The sequence below is a fragment of the Alnus glutinosa genome, chromosome 8 (assembly GCF_958979055.1).
Source record: "Alnus glutinosa chromosome 8, dhAlnGlut1.1, whole genome shotgun sequence".
NCBI lineage: Eukaryota > Viridiplantae > Streptophyta > Magnoliopsida > Fagales > Betulaceae > Alnus > Alnus glutinosa.
In genome coordinates, this window is record NC_084893.1 from 2,303,376 (window position 1) to 2,321,762 (window position 18,387).

At 39.2% G+C, this 18,387-nt stretch overlaps 3 protein-coding genes across 3 annotated transcripts; 2 read left to right on the forward strand and 1 right to left on the reverse strand.

Moving 5' to 3' along the window:
• Positions 1-512: 512 nt before the first annotated feature.
• On the reverse strand, positions 513-9,386 carry LOC133874946 (uncharacterized). The gene is made up of 13 exons (XM_062312892.1): positions 9,074-9,386; positions 8,517-8,545; positions 8,301-8,403; positions 7,770-7,941; positions 6,876-7,052; positions 6,463-6,623; positions 5,201-5,477; positions 4,095-4,309; positions 3,768-3,866; positions 3,148-3,674; positions 2,078-2,847; positions 1,581-1,779; positions 513-801 (listed from the first exon to the last, which is right to left on the reverse strand). The coding sequence occupies exons 1-13, from the start codon at positions 9,375-9,377 to the stop codon at positions 643-645; spliced, it is 3,192 nt and encodes a 1,063-aa protein (XP_062168876.1). The 5' UTR covers positions 9,378-9,386; the 3' UTR covers positions 513-642.
• A 160-nt stretch (positions 9,387-9,546) lies between these two features.
• Positions 9,547-14,222, forward strand: LOC133875865 (elongator complex protein 3). The gene is made up of 9 exons (XM_062314119.1): positions 9,547-10,122; positions 10,996-11,065; positions 11,178-11,350; positions 11,889-12,063; positions 12,401-12,567; positions 12,799-13,018; positions 13,109-13,213; positions 13,597-13,749; positions 13,970-14,222. The coding sequence occupies exons 1-9, from the start codon at positions 9,647-9,649 to the stop codon at positions 14,126-14,128; spliced, it is 1,698 nt and encodes a 565-aa protein (XP_062170103.1). The 5' UTR covers positions 9,547-9,646; the 3' UTR covers positions 14,129-14,222.
• A 769-nt stretch (positions 14,223-14,991) lies between these two features.
• Positions 14,992-17,882, forward strand: LOC133874947 (uncharacterized). The gene is made up of 2 exons (XM_062312893.1): positions 14,992-16,094; positions 16,178-17,882. The coding sequence occupies exons 1-2, from the start codon at positions 15,298-15,300 to the stop codon at positions 16,803-16,805; spliced, it is 1,425 nt and encodes a 474-aa protein (XP_062168877.1). The 5' UTR covers positions 14,992-15,297; the 3' UTR covers positions 16,806-17,882.
• The last annotated feature ends 505 nt before the right edge of the window (positions 17,883-18,387 follow it).

Consider the following 18,387-nt stretch of genomic DNA (forward strand, 5'->3'; position numbering starts at 1 on the left):
ACTTCCATAAATACAGAGAGATGATGACGACGACGATGGAATCAACCATGGTCGTTGTCCGATTCCCCCGTGGCTTAGAGGATGTGCAGAGTCCACATAATCTTGATCTTTATAGAGCTAGTTAGAGGGAGTTTCTTGGAGGAGCAAACATTTGCGTTGGCAGGGAACTGGATGGCCATGGTTGATTCCATCATCATAATCTCTCTTATGTATTAATGGAAGTGTGAGATCTACGAGCATTGCTGCTAGTTACAAATTTAGTTCTTTCTCAAATTCAACGTATCATTTAATTGAAGAATTAGTTAGAAAAAAGATGTTAATAACTTCTAGATCAATTTGAAAGACTAGAGTGATACAATATGTTCAAGTCAAAATAATCTAGAGCTCTATGAAAATTTCATTTTAGACTCGTTAAATAATACATTCTCAGTTCAAGACCAATTGCTCTACATGGTGATCATGCATGTCCAGTAAGGCCTTGTTAAATTATCACTTATCCTAAAAACTTAAGCTGATATAAAGAGGTAAATTTAATCATTTAATCAATACTTTAACAGGCCTATGTATGCCCCAACAAAAATAAAATGTTAAAAGAGCCTAGAATTTGTATACAAAATAACTTATATTGTACTATCAACAAAATTAGTATTCCATGATTGAGCGAGGGATTTTAATTGTCCCCTTGGACAGATTGGAAGGGAGACCAACGCTCTTCGCCTTGAAAGTAGTTTCTGTTGATTCTAGCATTCGGGCAGCTTGGAGGGCCATCTCAGAATGGAGTTGGAGACATGTCACGGCCATCTAAGATAGAATCATGTCAGTAAAATTCCAAACAATTTCATAGTAGATGAAATCAGTCAAATCAAAAAATTTCATAGTAGTTTATGATGATATCAATAAGAGTTTGCATTTTTTCAAATCGCACGTTTTGAAATCGCAAATACAATCTTAAGACATAAAATACAACTGCCCTAACAACCAAGTAAGAGAAAGCAACTCACATTTTTGTTATTAAGCAGAAAAAAGTCAGGCATGTAATGAAACCTCCTAATTGCCTGCCGTAGATAATTGATGAAGCAAGGAATCCCAAATTAGAATATCACGTTTGTACAAAGTGGGTTTATCTAAAGCCAAAAAAATTATTACTGTACTCTCCCATTATACTTGCAGGACTGCCTTAGATGTTTCCTCACTACCCCCTAGCCAATTTTCGACCAACAAACTTTTCTAGAATTCCACGAGGAACTGCACATGCATGGCCCATAAAATGTTCTCAATTTTAACAGAAGTAGAGTTCTTCAATTTTCATGTTGTTAATAATAAAAAAAAACCATTAAGTTCCATTTAAAGAAAGTAATAATGGTAGTCTATGAATCTTCTAGACATTTTGCACCACCACCCTTTAGTGCTCTCCAATGAAGTTAACAATGAAGAAACGATTTTGCAAGTCCATTTTCACAATTTCCTTATTATATTACTAATTAAATAGCTCCAGAAACACCTACAAGTTTCACAAAAAGGCAGATATATCGATGCAGAAAGAGAAGGTGAAGATGAAAAATGCAGGCACAAATTCTTACCGTATAGCACTCTCTATCTGTGTCTGACTCAGCTACATGAAGGGCCCATGTGCGAACCCATTCAAGCCCTATAGAAATCTCAAGATTTCCTTCCATCAAGGAAGATGCCACATAAGAAGGATTAAGTGCCACCAATATGCATGAGGCAGCAAAGAGAGCAGCTCGTCTGACATATGCTTCCTTGTGATGGCATATCTCCCTGCACAAGTTAACACCATTAGTTCAGGGGCATAAACAAATGCTTTCCAGAATAGTTAAACAAGCAAATATGATACACCAAAAAAAAAGGTGAACCTGCTATGAAATAATCAGAGTAAGTCACCATTCAATCACCCAATTGTCACTTCTTTTTAAATACACAAACTTCTATGTTTGAGCGCCAGGTCAAATAGACATGTCTACCCCAGCCATTATATACATATCATCTCCTATGAAGTCAATCTCTATGGTCTCACACCTTATCAAAATATTAATGAACTGATTTTTTAGTTCATTACCTGGATCTTAACAAATCTAGAAGAGGGGGAGCCAATGCAGATGCTTCTGGGTGCATGACTGCACATTTCATACAAACACCAAGCATATAGATGAGTTTCCCCAGGACAATAAAATCCCTGCCAAGCAAGTCAACACCATGCCTTTTCTTATCAAAGCCCTGCATGGCGGGTAGCATAAAGGCTGCTGCATACACGGGAAACTTGTTATGGGACCATTGCATCTGGTTTTCTACTATATTTGATGATCTTAGGCTCCATCGACGTGTCTTCCCTCTCCTGATCTGACTGGGTTTTGGGGGAAGTTCCCTCTCATAACGACTTGACCAGTTCAGTAAAGTTCCTGTTTCTGAGATCTCTTTCCAGGAACCAGCTCCAGAAGGCCCTGTGCTACTAGGCAAGAACCACGGTTGACTTTCTGAAATGCTTGATATGAGGGGCCCTGTCTGATGTTTAGGTTTCATAGTTTTAGCATTAGCAAGCTCCTGAGCTGCATCTGTCATGACGTCAAGTATCATAATGCGCTGGCTGGTATCTACATTTGGTGAATATAGTAGTTTGTTTAGAGTATCCAGAGATTCAAATGGACATGTGACAAGCAAGGCAACCAGCGCTCTCTGCCTCTTGTCTTCGGCTGATTCTTCCTCACCTTCAACAGCTAAGTCAGAGCAACGAACCTGTACGAGAGTTCTAGCAAGATCACTAGCTACTTGCCTAAGTTCATCAGGTGATGCTCGCACAAGCTTTTCAGCTACATCAAGAGCCCTCTCCGCCTGCAATATAAAAAAGGAGCAACAAACTATCTAGTAGACATATTCCTTCAGCAACTTTTCAAGTAATAGGTTGAAACATCACCAAAACCTACGACACTAGGTAATTGCAACCACTTAGTAAACTAACTCTATTGACATCTCTTACAGAATGGATGAGACATTATCAGCTTGTGTAAAATTTTACCAGAAGAGATCTCACAAATTGCAACGAAATGTGGATGTATCAGATGCCACAATTGATAAAGTTTGCTCTCAGAAGAATCTTTTGAGAAAAAAATTACTGATGAATTTACAACTTACCCCATCAGCATCATCAGATTTCCGTAGTGCCCCAACTACATCAACCAACTGGCAAATCTTTCTTTTCAAATCGGTGTCATCATCTGATAAGTCATATGGCTGTAAAGATGAGTCACTCGAGGAATCAGAATTCACACTTGCATTTTCATCATCATCTTGGTCAGACACTGGTTCAATGTTTAGTGTTGCTGGATCAATGATCTCATCTGGATCAATAAACTTAAATTCAGATAATTTCTTGTTTTTGCTCTTCACATTGTTGCTTATCCCATTATTGGCTGCATAATTGAAGTTTCTTTCTAGCGCCAAGCTTGATGTTTTACTTTCATGAACATCTTTTTCTTTGCAATTTAGAGTGTCCAGATTCCCTTTTTCAGGGGTATTTAACCCAAACTCCCAGTCAATAATGTCACCACTGCAGCTATCATCAAGGTATAATGGATTTTTTGGGTCAATTACTTTAGAGAACACAAAAGCAACACTGCTAGCCATTTTCCGAACTAAATGATGAGGGCTCTCCAACCTACCTGCCAGCAATAAAAACAAGATATAAAAGAGGAATACGAGCCAGTTACATTGCAGGACACACTACCAATAGAATGAGGAACAAGCATCTATACAGCTAACTCCTTGAAGAATCAAGGGCATCACATCTCTAGTTTCATCCAGTTCCTCTTTAGACATCTTCTCCAGGGAAAGGCCAACAGCTGCAGATACATCTAAAATAAATTAAGGGGAAACCAAATTTGAAGAGAATGTGTAATAAAAGAATGAAGATTTCTGTAATGCAACAGGCTCGTTACAGAAGAATAAAACTAAATTAACATTAGATATCCAATTCTTTCTGATTAATCTTGAAGCTTCTACAACTTGTTCTGTTACATATTTTACTGAAAGAAAAGTGAAAACTTTTTGAGTGAGAGGGGTATAGGAATGACAAAGGATACAAGTTTGCTGCTCCATTGAGGCTGATTGCACAAAATCGCTTTTAGACCAGACTGCTAGCAGATGCTGCAGAGTGTCTAAAAGACCACGGCTATTAGGACCTTTTGTGAGCGAATTAGCATCAGGTGGGCATTCAAGAACAGCAAATTGAAGGACCCATCGCAGGCAACAGATAGGAAATGTTTTCCATAGTAAAAATTTGTCAACAAACATGGACCTGAGAAAGAAGAACTATGAATATTCATATCTGGAGTAAAAGGAACAATATATTAATGTGTTTAGAAAACAGTACTAAAAAAACTGTACATTCCATCTAAAAAGTTTAAAAAGAAAAGAAAACTTGAGTTACTATTTAATCTAACTTCATTCTGCTAAAAAGCCTTAACGCTGTGTTTGTAGAATGAGCTAATCCGGGATAGAACAATGAAATATTAAATAACTAATAACATTATAAATGCATCTCCCAACTGACTGATATGACAGGCATGCTTTGAGTTTAATATACAAGCCGAGATCAAGCTAGAACTAGAGTCAGATTCTAATTTTTTTTATTAGGCAAATTAACATTGATTCTACGCCATAAAATTGCTAAGCTGAACACTAAAAAAATTACATAAATTACTATAGACATTATTCTGCAACTAACATATATACTCAAACACACATGCATTAACATATGTTAACATAAATATTAACATATTAGCATCCATTAACGTAAATGTTAGTGTATGTGTGTGTGTGTATATATATATATATGTACATGTATATATTAGTAAATTTACAGTAACATATTTTAGTTGTGAATATGTATATATTAATATAATAGTTTTATGTTATTATCTACATACTAGCATACTAGCGTCCACCTATGTCTGACACAATTTGACCACTTTTTGTTTTTGATGAATAATAAATTATTGAAGAAGTCCATTTGAGCACTTAAATAAGTCCACCTTTATTAACTTCAAAATATGCACAACAATTTTATGTCTTTACTGTATTTTTTTTTTGATTAAGTAATGTCATTTTATGTCTTTACTGTTGTGGAACAAATATACAAGTTACTTCAGTTATCAACTCAAATTAACTAGGAAGCGTGCTAACTGACCTCACTGATGTCTGATGTCTAAAAGTTCGATGAAACAATAGCCAAAGAATCCAGTAAGCTTCAACATCACTTGCATGTTCAGCTGCTAAACGATGCAGAAGTAGCTCAGACATTCTTTCCACAGCATAGGGATCTTTGATTGCTTCAATCATCTTCAACCAAAACTGGGAACCAGTATCTGGCTCGAATACATCGGCGACAACTGAATCAATATTTGATGATAAGAAGCTCCGAACATGCCTGAGAACCCGTGGGGTTATTTCACTTAAAAGCACATCTGCAGTAAAAAGAAAGTTGAACACTTTGGTTGCAATTTTAATCCCTCTGGCTAGGAAGGATGGAAGAAACAATTATTGGAGAATATTAGGACCAAAAGCCAAAACCAAAAACAGCAATGGTTTTAACGTAGGACAGCCCTTCAGGTTAGCTAGTAGGAGCAGCCAGCGTGACTGAGAGACAATTACCACCTAGGACCAACCTACGACAGACCACCAAAAGAGTTAATAGGGTCCAGGTCTTTCTCAGAATTTATTACCTAAACCTTTTAGGAGAGTTTCTTCCATTAAAATAAGCAAGTGCATATGGACAGGCCTAAAAGCTATAGATTGTCCTAAGGAACGCCCAACATCCAAATTTCTTCCAGTAACCACTTGTCCACGTGTTTCAATCAGCTACACTTATGCAAAATTGAGATTCCATTTCCGTTTAATCAGGTCTAAATGTTAACAAAACTTCTATTTTTTCGAAAATAAAATTAATGAAACTGTCTAACCCATGATTATAAAAAGGAATACTATTCGATTACTTGTTACCATATGTTATTAGGGACCGATCATTAGACGAAATACAATATGTTGGAAAACAGAAATATAACATATCACTCGTATGTAAAAATATTTGCATTGTCTCACATAAATCACAACACATGATATCATACAACATGTGTCATACAGGTAAAGACTTGTACACTTGGCAAGATACTATCTCTCTCTCTCTCTCTCTCTCTCTCTCTCTCTCTCTCTCTCTCTCTCCTTAAGATAGCATCCCCCGCAACTATAGGGAACACACCAGAATCACTGAGAAACAAGAAGGTGCACATCAAACTGAAATTCAAAAAAATAAAAAGGAGTTTTAACACCAACCCACCTCAATTATTTTTTGTTCAAGGAAACAGTTACTTCATCAGGGCAAAATAACTTTTTGAGAAGCAACGCGCGCACACAAGAATATATCACAATTTTAGTGCTTAAAATATCAGTTACCTGCAGATCCACGTCGACAAATGCGAGAAAATGTTTCCCCAACAAATAGCAAGACATCACCCATTTCACTTTTATTGAAGAAAGTTTCTCTATCTAATATATTCTCATCCCTTTCTTCTGCTAGCAAAAGAAGTTGAATGGCAATCTGCTTGAAGAACAAACTGCAATATTCTTGTGAAGTATAAACAATTAACTAAAGGGCAGTGAGACAAAAGTTTGATGCGAAAAAAGTATGGATATTAAATAGCTAATCATTTCCAAGATCAGACTAGTGCAAACTAGAAAGTGAATAATAAACATTCTGGAACACGAATAATTTTAATCTAAACTGGAGAAAGCACAAATACATTCATGCATGTATATTACTTATACATGAACCCGAGCAATATATAGCAAAAGAGAAATAAGGATACTGTGATGAAAGTGAAATTGGGGCTCTCAATCGTGCTTTATCAGGAATAGATGCAACTAACTGTGCCATCCTGGATACTGCTGGCTTAACCCGTTCACTTATAGAATCTTCTGAGTGGCAAAATTCTCTAGCTATTTGGAGCACCCCATCATTTTCCAGAAAGCAGAGTACAAGTAATCTGTCATAATCATACAAAATGTAAACAGCTCATCTATTAGTTTGTTATGATCTCTTGCATGTTATGACACAAGACCAACTGAACATACAAAGCAATCATTAGACAATTCTTTCATCTGGTGCAACTTTTGGACTTTTACAATGCACACATGGAATTCAAATGTACCACAGGAACTATATCAGGGCATTGATCCGATGAACCAAGAGCATATCCTCAAAACATTGATAAATATATGCATACCAAAAAGAAAGGTGCTTGCACCAGATTAAAAACTAGTAGTCATAGGTCCTACAAATTTCACAGTGGAGCTCAATCAACACACTAAACCTATATCAAGTTCTTAAGATGGCAATCATTTTCTATTTGCAAATGGATTGAAACCTCCAACAACAGTAAATGCAGAGCTAAAATTGAATGATATACAACTTCAAAGTGCAGATTATAAAACTCAATATCAATGTTCTACTCATGGACCATCGCAACAATAAATATTGACAACCAACATAAACTGAGGATTCTTCCACCACCTTCATATTGCTTTGCAACTGTCACTAAAAATCTGGGAAGGAAATGGCCATCTATATTAATTCATTTTCCAATCAATTATGTACGACTTTGAGCTACACAAAGGTGTCTGCAAAAGCAATGGAATTTATAAAGGGGAAAACAAACTGCAGTTTTAACAACTGTGCATATAAGCAGATGTTGACCCCATACCTTTCAGTGTTCGAGTGGACATAGTTAACATCATGGCCATCACTTGCATTCTGTTGTAGACAAGGAACCAAAGTCTGAACAACCTCAGTGGCAAGCCCATTAACAAAGAAAACATCATAGACATGTATACGTGCCGAAAGGGGGAAACAAGCTAGCCAATTGGAAGCAAGATCTGCATGCAACAGCAATCTGTATAAGAAATAATGGACATGCATCACAAGACTGTCAAAAGACAAGGAAATTACAAGACTGGAATAGAAAATATTTCCAGATATTCTTTTCTTCTTGGCCAATGTTCTGTCATATCACAATTTTTTAAAGGCTAAATCTCCCATTTGCCCCCATATATCTGTTTTGCAGCCAAATTGACATGGGTTCCTATAACCTAATTTTATAGGCTTTAATTTCTGCAACCAGCATATGTGCAAACAGATGAGCTTGTAAAGCCAGAGATAGACAGACACACCATCCAATCACTTCCTGATCATGATATAAGCACAACACAATATAAATACGAGGCAATCACATTACCATGTAACAGAACCCGAGCTAATGTTGGATAGGCCGCACCTTGGTAGAACGCCTGCCACCTCTCCTTCCTCTCTTCTTCTGAAGGGACAGTGGCACTAAGGACCTGTACACACCCCCAGAAAACAGAGCAACAAAAAGAACTGAAAAATTGGAACTTTCAAGAACATGATCACAATCCACAACTTTTGGAAAGTTATATGTACAAATTGCACATACCTGGTCTCTATGCCGCTGATCAATACTACCTACAATTCCAGAACATACAAAAAATTAGTCAATTTTGCAAGAATTCAACAAAAACAAAAATGAAACAAAATCAAAGTAAACATTAAATCATTGACCGTTCACTAGCTTGTTCGTGAAAAGGAAAGGCTGTTCTGGCTCACGGTTAAATATAAATTTCCCAATAACATAGCTTTTTTAACAAATTTCCCAAGAACATAGCTTATCCATCCACTAATCTTAACATATCTCAGCTCCTGATTCCATTTTCCACTTAAACAGACAGAATAAGAACTTTTTCGTCGGTTCTGTTACCAACGAAATGCAAAACACATCTTTTTTTTTTTGATAAGTAAGAAGAAAATTTTATTAGAAAAAACGAAATGCAAAACACATCTACTTATCCAATTTTCCGAAGTAGACTCGGTAAAAGCAATGAGAAATAAAAAAAATTGAGGAAGTTTCTTTTCTTTTCCTACATTTTCCGAGCAACCAAACAACCGAGAAATATGAGGAAGCCGAAAGCGGAGAGGTGAGAGCTCAGGAATGACCTGCGAGAAGAGAGGGATAGTCGAGAGGGAAGAGAAGGACGGCGAGGGAGTGAAGCGCGCAAATGACTTGGTCGACACGCTTGGCGTTCTTTATGGCTGAGATTACCTCCCCGACCTTGTCGAGCACTGCGGCTTCGAGTTCTCTCTTTCTCTTCGAAGCGTCCTCCATGACCGATTCGGTTTCTCTTTCGCTGCGCAGTGCCCGCTTGCTGAAGTGTAATGTTTCGGTGATTGGCGCTGAGAAGACTCCGGGCGAGTCGGTGAACGACGACGTTGTCGTTTTCAGACTCGAAAATGGTGTCATACAACAAACGATGCGTTTAGAGTCGTGAGAATAACAGCGACCTTAAAGGCTTTTACGCAAGTCATCTATTACTGTTAGGACGCTACTTTCAGTAACGGACGACTCTTTTCGCCGCAATAAGTCAATATATGCTTATATGCGAAAACATTTAAACAAACGGTGCGTTTACTGCTCCCAGTTTCGCATAACGCCTCAGTCGTCATTGTCTCAGCGCCGAGCTTCGTATCTTCGTGCTTTTCTTTCCCTCCTTTCTCTGTCGCTCGAGAGCTATGGCAACCGCGGCGGTAGCCGCCGAGCTGACCAGAAAGCAGCCCCGACCGGGTCGGGGAGGATTCGAAGCCCACGGGCTGACGGAGGAGGAGGCACGGGTCCGGGCCATCGCCGAGATCGTGAACTCTATGGTGGACCTCTCGCGCAAGGGCCAGAACGTGGACCTCAACGCGCTCAAGTCCGCCGCGTGCCGCAAGTACGGCCTCTCGCGCGCCCCGAAGCTCGTGGAGATGATCGCCGCGCTACCCGACTCGGACCGCGAGTCCCTGCTCCCCAAGCTCCGGGCCAAACCGGTCCGTACCGCCTCGGGGATTGCCGTCGTGGCCGTAATGTCGAAGCCCCATCGGTGCCCCCACATCGCCACCACCGGGAACATCTGCGTGTACTGCCCCGGCGGGCCCGACTCCGACTTCGAGTACAGTACTCAGTCGTACACTGGCTACGAGCCCACTAGTATGCGCGCGATTAGGGCAAGGTAGGGTTTCATTTTGCTTTTCTTTGTTTTGGGGTTTTTGATTAATTGGGAAAGATTGGAACTTTGATGGGCTTTGTTGGGTATTGTGTGCGTGTGGATGTGGCTGTATTGTATAAAGTGGCCATTTTTTGAAGGGAATTTCGGATTATTGAGTAGTAGTTTACTAGTGTAATGTTGAGCGGTGGGAAAACTAATTTAGTAAGAAAGTTGAGCATTGAATTTTGGGTATTTTCTATTTATTTATTTTTCGTTAGATAGTATAAAGATTTGATTGTAAGCAATGCTTGTATTAGATTTCTTGAGTACTAAGGTACACATGCACCCGATGGTTTTTGAGTCCGCAGTACCGTTATTGGATTTGTTACGAGTATATGAAGGTGTGAAACTGCTGAAGTGGTGGCTTTACTCATGCATATGGGTCATTGTTGCTAGTGACTTGTAGAAACACTACACTATATGAAAAACCTTAAATATAAACTATTATGAGGTACGATTAATGGGAATGTTGGAAAAGTAATAGTCGTTTGAAGTTGTTGAAGACTCTTTATTGGTTTGATGGCCCGGATTTTGTTGTAGCAGCTGAGGTTCTGGAACTCGCGGGCGGGGAATCTGGTTAGAGTTAGGCTGAATCTAAATTTGGCTATGGTTAACATGTATTGCGAGTTAGCTTTGGTTGTTCTTGTGTATACTTCCTATGTACTTAGAGGCGCCTTACGCTTTCTTTAATAAAGTTTTATTACTTATAAAAAAAAAAACATGTATTATGAAACAGTTGAGGTTGTTCAGTACTTTGTGATAATATTGTTTATGTTGTGGCAGTTGATACATCTTGTAATAATTATTGAGTTCTCCTTGCAACCTTTGTGGTTCCAGATATAACCCATATGTCCAGGCTAGGGGCAGAATAGATCAGCTAAAGCGATTGGGTCACAGTGTAGATAAGGTTTGGCCTGTACTAGTTTTAAATTTAAGTGTTCATGTTTAATAGTTCAAAGGTGATGATAATTCGTAAGCATACTTTGACCTTCTTATTAATAATTGCTATATGCTTTCAGGTTGAATTCATCTTGATGGGCGGCACGTTCATGTCACTGCCAGCAGAGTATCGCGATTACTTTATACGCAATCTACATGATGCTTTATCAGGACACACTTCTGCCAATGTTGAAGAGGCAGTTGCATACTCTGAGCATAGTGCCACAAAGTGTATTGGCATGACCATCGAAACGTAAGTTACAATATGAGTTTTTCGGCATGCAAATATGCTGTTTTGTTGCTCCAATGCTGAAAACATTTTACTCATGTTCAACTCATCGTTCATTCCCTACTGATTTTCTTAATTGAAAATATATAATTGTATTAATTCTTCTCCCCAGAAACTGGATACGATGAGGATGAATATTGATTGAAATAAAACTAAAATTAAAGTAAAAATAAAAATAAAAAAGAAGAAAAAGAACTAGGTATGATGAGTAGTCTTTCTTTTCATTAAAGGCAGGTTTGGTGTTCATTAGAGATATACCTCTTGGTTTTAATGCATGCATGGTAAAACAGAATGGGAAAGACAGTTGTCAGACATACTAAAGATGTTTGAGAAATTAGTTTGCATATTTTTGTTCAGATTTTTATTTTACGAGTGTCAGAATGCTCATGTATCATAGTAATCATAACAACGAAAAATTTGATTTTATTTCACAGGAGCTTGCAATTTTTAATTTCCTTGATGAAAATAAATGATTGTCTTCTGCCCTTGTTAAATCTATCAGGAGGCCAGATTATTGCCTTGGACCTCACTTGCGGCAAATGCTTTTATATGGTTGTACACGCTTGGAGATTGGAGTCCAAAGCACATATGAGGATGTCGCTCGTGACACAAATAGGGGACATACTGTAGCTGCCGTGGCTGATTGTTTTTGCTTGGCAAAGGACGCTGGTTTCAAGGTGTGCTATAAATGATCTTATGCTCAGACTCTATTTTTTCAGCAGCTGAAATTTTTCTTTTTGGACATATTTTCAGAAATATGTTACTCTCTTTCTCGATACAATGTGAAAAATATTTATCATTTTTTTTATCCAGTGCCCCAGGAGGCACATTTGTCACCATTCTTGCTGCTCTACGGAGCCAGTTTCATATCATCTCTTTCTCTTTTAAATTGTTTTACTTGATTCAATTGAAACCTTATAGAATACAGATACCATGTTAATCATACATTTTCAGAGTAACCAGCCTTTCTTTTCATGCTTTTTTCTCCCTTGTAACTTTCTTACCTTTTCGTAGGTTGTTGCACACATGATGCCTGACCTTCCAAATGTGGGTGTTGAGAGGGACATGGAAAGTTTCCGGGAGTTCTTTGAGAGCCCCTTATTCAGAGCTGATGGGCTTAAGATTTATCCTACGCTTGTGATTCGTGGAACTGGTCTTTATGAGCTTTGGAAAACTGGCAGGTATGATGTTGTCGTTATTACATATTGGATTTTCTCCCCCCAATCCCCACACCCTACCCTCCAGACCCCTTTTTTAGGGGTGGCATGATTTAGATACAGGCCATATGGAAGTGTAAAATCCATACCTCAAAACTCCAATACTTGAAAAGAAATATTCCTGTTGCATAAACTTTTAGTTGTGTTGTGTTTGGTGTGTGTTGGGAAGTTCTAATTATAGAACTCCAATTGCAGGTATAGAAATTATCCTCCTGAGCAACTTGTGGACATTGTAGCGAGGATCCTAGCCATGGTACCCCCATGGACACGTGTTTATAGAGTTCAGCGGGATATCCCCATGCCTCTGGTTACCTCTGGGGTTGAGAAAGGAAATCTTCGGGAGCTAGCGTTAGCTAGGATGGAAGACTTGGGTTTGAAATGCCGTGATGTGCGAACTCGAGAAGCTGGAATCCAGGTGAGTGGACAAAACCATGCTTATTCGTAATTGTTATGTGCTATAAACTGCAAAAACTTTAAATAATTGTAAAACATGTGATGAATGTAGGATATTCACCACAAGATTAGGCCAGAAGAAGTTGAACTTGTTCGTCGTGATTATATGGCAAATGAAGGTTGGGAAACATTTCTCTCATATGAAGATACACGCCAGGTATTTGGAAAGCCCCTCTCTTTTGCTCAGGTTGGATGTATGCAAAACATTTCCCTTATTGAATACTAATATGAATGCCATTCTGTGCTTGTCACATGCAAGTACGGCTAGTTGCCAGGAGATGAATTTAAACTCCTTATGATTGTAGGGCTAATCTAGAATGATTTATTTGGTCTTTGCATTTGCAGCTATAGGTGAATTTGACAACTAAACATTTCTGTCTTTTACATTAGTCAACTTTAGATAAATTGAGCATCCCATAATAGTTGCTATTTAATATGATCTTGTTGAAACAGCTTGTGCTTGCAGAGATATATTGTTTCCTTGTTTTTCATTCTCTGAGTTGGACTGACTTTATTTTTCGTTGTCTGTTTGGACAACAGGATATTCTTGTTGGGTTGCTGCGATTGCGAAAATGTGGCAGGAACGCCACTTGCCCAGAACTCATGGGGAAATGTTCTATTATCCGTGAACTCCATGTTTATGGTACTGCTGTTCCAGTTCATGGGCGGGATGCTGACAAGTTGCAACACCAGGTAAGATAGTAAAGCATGGTCATTAACTATTACTAATTTAAATAAGACCATTTAGTTGAATTTATTGGCAATGAAAATGGCTCATGTAAAGTAACTGTTTAGTTTACTGCCTTGGCTTGATGCCATTAAAATTTAATGCTTCAAAATCTTTCACTTACTGATTTTTTCTTTTTCAATTTTTTTTTTCTCTGAATTTTCATTCTCCTTGTGATCCCCACAGGGATATGGTACACTTTTGATGGAGGAGTCTGAGCGGATTGCACGCAGGGAGCATAGATCAACAAAAATAGCCGTCATTTCAGGTGTAGGAACCCGCCATTACTACCGGAAATTGGGGTATGAGCTGGAAGGGCCTTACATGGTGAAATGTCTTGCCTGACCAGTTCTATCATGTGATATAACACAGTTTTGTATACATATGGTTCGAAATTATCATTAATTTAACTTCCTCTCAAGTCATTAATTTTTTTCAATTTGGGTGATTGTGCTTAAAGTCTCCCTTAATGCAATTTATCTTCCAATATTCTGAATTTGGTCTGTGGTGTACACTACTAAGAAATGGTGATTGTTTTAAAGATATGATAACTTGATAAGTAAGGCTAAGGCTGTAGATCCCAAGCAATCAAATATATACCTTAAAGAAGACAATCTATGGAGTTCAAACCGGGAACCAGAGCTCCTAATAGCGTTTGCGCATGTTGGAATTTGCTTCTTGGGCAACCAACCACCTATGCTTAAGCTTGTGAGTTTTGGGATTTAGGATTTCAACCTATACGCTGAAGCTTCTTGGAGTTTTGGTTATGGACCTTCAAGCCCCAGCACCTTGTGAAATAACCGTGCTAGACAACTTGAGACTTCAAAGTAGGGGTGTGTGTTGGAGGTATTCGAGTCGGAATTCATGTTTATGCATGCGTCGTCTCCACCTTTGATATTTCGGAGGTGGAGTCGGGCGTAAGTATTAGAAATTGCAGGAGATGAAGAGATCTCTGAGTTAGATATCAGATAAAGACGCTTCAGGTGCAATTGTGTGAAGAGAGATGAGAGAACAATTTGAAAACGAAGAAATTTGTCTTTGAGGGGAGAAGATGATAAGTGAGAAACATACGCTGAGTGAAGAGACTTTTAGGCTTAAAATGATGAACATGTGTATGGCTTCAAAACGACACTCTTTTACCTTCCAAAATATCTTATTAAAATATTTAAATTCAAAACGACGTCTTTTTGTAAATATTTTTTTAAAATACTGAAAAGAGAGGCGGGTCAGAGCATAAACCATCGCCCGGATCAAGGCGAGTTAAAAGTCGGAATGCCGGAAATCTACACACCCGATTCAAAGCCTTCTGGTTCTCAAAGGATTTAAGGAATGGAGACGGGCCATAAAGCGATAAGTCCAATAAAACACGCGCACAAAACAAAACGAGCGTAAACCACGTCGTTTCGTAGTTTTTGGCAATTTTCAGTGGCGCTATCCTCCCCTCGTATATATTTAGTTCCAGAATTTTTTGGCTTTAACGCTATTATCGCCAAAAAAAAAAAAAAAAAAAAAAAATGCTCAAATCAACCATCATTCCCGTTTTCTCAATCTTTCCGGCGAAATCCAGTACCCCAAAAGTGTTGGGCAGCAAAGTCACAAACGCTTTCACGTACAGTCCACCATATGTTCGACAAAATGCCTCGTCCACAACCCATACCACCACCCCAGCGCCCCAAATTCCCCCCACTTCAGCATACATCCACCTACCCTTCTGTCGAAAGCGCTGCCATTACTGTGACTTCCCAATTGTCGCTCTCGGCTCTTCTTCTAACTCAACCGATGACGACCCACGAGTGTTAAATTATATACAATTGCTTTGTCGAGAAATTAATGCGACGAGAGTGGAGTTTAAGACCAGCCCGTCTCTCGAAACGGTCTTTTTCGGGGGTGGCACTCCTTCACTTGTGCCGCCGAGGCTGGTGTCGTCGGTTCTCGAAGTTTTGAGGTTGAAATTTGGGTTGAGTTCAAGTGCTGAAATATCTATGGAGATGGACCCTGGGACTTTTGATGCCAAGAAGATGAATGAGTTGATTGAGTTAGGAGTGAATAGAGTGTCTTTGGGAGTTCAGGCATTTCAAGAAGAGTTGCTGAGGGCTTGTGGGAGGGCTCATGGTGTGAAGGAGGTTTACGAGGCAGTTGAGATTGTTGGGTCATGTGGCGTTGAGAATTGGAGTATGGATCTTATTTCATCTCTTCCTCACCAGACACGGGAAATGTGGGAAGAGAGTTTGAGGCTCACCGTTGAAGCGCAACCAACTCATGTGTCCGTATATGATCTGCAAATTGAACAAGACACAAAATTTGGAACTTTGTAAGTAGTGCAGTTAGTGGGGAACGCAGTATTTTTTTAGCTTTATCTTTGGATTTGAAGTTGGAAATTGTTGTTTCTTGCAGGTACACCCCTGGGGAGTTCCCTCTGCCCTCTGAAACAAAGTCAGCTGATTTCTATAGAATGGCTTCAAGCTCGCTTTGTGATGCTGGTTACAACCATTATGAAATTAGCAGTTACTGCAAGAATGGCTTTGAGTGCAAACATAATCTTACATATTGGAAGAACAAACCTTTCTACGCGTTTGGCCTTGGGTCTGCTAGTTATGTTGGTGGATTGAGGTTTTCAAGGCCAAGAAAACTGAAAGAATACATGGGTTATGTGCAGGATTTGGAGAATGGGTTGGTGGATTGCAGTAGAAATGATCATATCGACGCGAAGGATGTGGCCATGGATGTCGTGATGCTCTCTCTCAGAACTGCCAGAGGCCTAGATCTAAAGTCTTTCAGGGAAGCTTACGGTGGCTCTCTTGTTTTCTCCCTTTTGAAGGCCTATAAACCTTATGTAGGAAGTGGACATGTTGTTTGCTTGGATGAGAGCAGAAGAGCCATGACTGCAGAAGAACTTGATACTGCATTATTGGACGAGGACATGATCGAGAGAAGGCTGGCTTATATTCGGCTAAGTGATCCAGACGGTTTCCTTTTATCAAATGAATTGATATCCCATGCATTTGGGGTACTGGCTCCATAGAACTTCGATCCTTTATTGGAGCCAGGAGGTCTTTGGAAGTGGTCAAAAGCTTTTTCAATACCTATAGCAGCTGGCTTTAGAGGCTGAAAAGCATTTCTGTTGAAAGTTATTAAGAGCTGAATTTGTTGCATCAACAATGAGATTCTGAGAATCTAGTTTATGTATACTAGATTGTTTGATGCTATGACAAAGGAGAATGTGTAACAGAACCTACTTGTGATATGACATTGTTGAGGTGAGTTGCAAAGAGACAAATAATCAAATCTGAGAAAGGACCCGCTTAGCTTACATACTATTTACTTTGTGCTGATGGAACAAGAAAATCAAGAGAGAAGCTGATTGTCCACTTTGGGGCACTACAAGGGAGAGCATTATAGGGGATGAACTTACATTAAAAGCAAGCAGGACGTCAAAATGTTATCATTCAGTTAAAGATTGAAGATGCCAATCAGAGAACATTATATCTGCTGTAGAGATATATCTTCATCTTCAGCTGGTGTGGACAAGCACATATCGAAGTTTAAACAGAGCAACCAGATTGCTTTCAACTATAAAGTATCATACTGTTCAAGGACTTGGGTTAGGCTTCGGGTCCGGAGGACCTCAACAATGGAGAAGCTCTTCCAGCCACTGCAGCCAGCACCACCAGAATGTGGGTCTCAGGCAGCTCGCATGGGGTTTAAGTTGTCCATGAATGACTGTTGCTGACTATAAGACATTGTGAAACGTGCTTGATGATCAAATGGATTCTGTCTGTGTGTACATGCGTGCCTGTGACAGCAAAAGAACTACACTTTGCAAATGACAGACAATAGAGAACCCAATGCCAAAGCGGCACCCATTTTCTATCGTTTTGCAAACCACAGGGAGCTTCTGACAAATGACTGTATTTGGGTGATTGCAAACAGGAGACGGTAAAGTATTCGCAGGCGAAACCCATTTTTGTACCTCGTAAATGACAGCATAGAGAGAACGCTCTGCCAAACGCCATTTCCTGACTTAATGTAGACCCATTTTTGCCCTTGATTTGGTAATAACATTTGGAGAAATGATTTTTGTTTTTACATCTTCTATACATTTCTTTTTTAAATTAATCATTAGATCTGTAGAATCCACGTAATGAGATTGGTACAAAAGATGTAACATGTCTCTAACATTTGGATACTTAAATCAAGATAATATTTGTTGCCCTTCGGCCTTGTTTCGATTGCAACAACATTTAAGTACTTCGATCAAGAAAGAAAAAGAAAAAGATGTGTGGATGCAGACATATTGGTCATCTTAGAGAATTCTTCCTACCCTCTGAAAATGGACAGAAATGTGAGGGAGGGGGACTCGATCTTCTGTCCCAGCAGGAGCTTGCTCGAGCAAGGAGCCCCTCTCACAGAGGCTCTACAATTACCCTACCCACTGCTTTTGGGGCAGGGGACTGCAGAGGATCCCCATCCCAATCAAATGGACGATCATGAGTGCAATAGGACAACCTCGTGTGAAAGCTGGAGCGGATATTTGGACAGCCCAAACAAGTGGGACCCAAACTGCCAGAGCAAGTGGGGCCCGCCCCATACTCTCACACTGCAAT

Excerpts from the sequence above, each read along its gene's own strand:
- LOC133874947 (XM_062312893.1), top strand. The coding sequence starts at position 15,298 with ATGCTCAAATCAACCATCATTCCCGTTTTCTCAATCTTTCCGGCGAAA. Across the intron at positions 16,095-16,177 it reads GACACAAAATTTGGAACTTT|GTACACCCCTGGGGAGTTCC; the intron begins GTAAGTAGTGCA and ends TGTTTCTTGCAG.
- LOC133874946 (XM_062312892.1), bottom strand. The coding sequence starts at position 9,377 with ATGACACCATTTTCGAGTCTGAAAACGACAACGTCGTCGTTCACCGAC. Across the intron at positions 8,404-8,516 it reads ATCAGCGGCATAGAGACCAG|GTCCTTAGTGCCACTGTCCC; the intron begins GTATGTGCAATT and ends GGGTGTGTACAG. Across the intron at positions 4,310-5,200 it reads AGACATCAGACATCAGTGAG|GTCCATGTTTGTTGACAAAT; the intron begins GTCAGTTAGCAC and ends CTTCTTTCTCAG.
- LOC133875865 (XM_062314119.1), top strand. The coding sequence starts at position 9,647 with ATGGCAACCGCGGCGGTAGCCGCCGAGCTGACCAGAAAGCAGCCCCGA. Across the intron at positions 12,064-12,400 it reads CAAAGGACGCTGGTTTCAAG|GTTGTTGCACACATGATGCC; the intron begins GTGTGCTATAAA and ends ACCTTTTCGTAG. Across the intron at positions 13,750-13,969 it reads CTGACAAGTTGCAACACCAG|GGATATGGTACACTTTTGAT; the intron begins GTAAGATAGTAA and ends TGATCCCCACAG.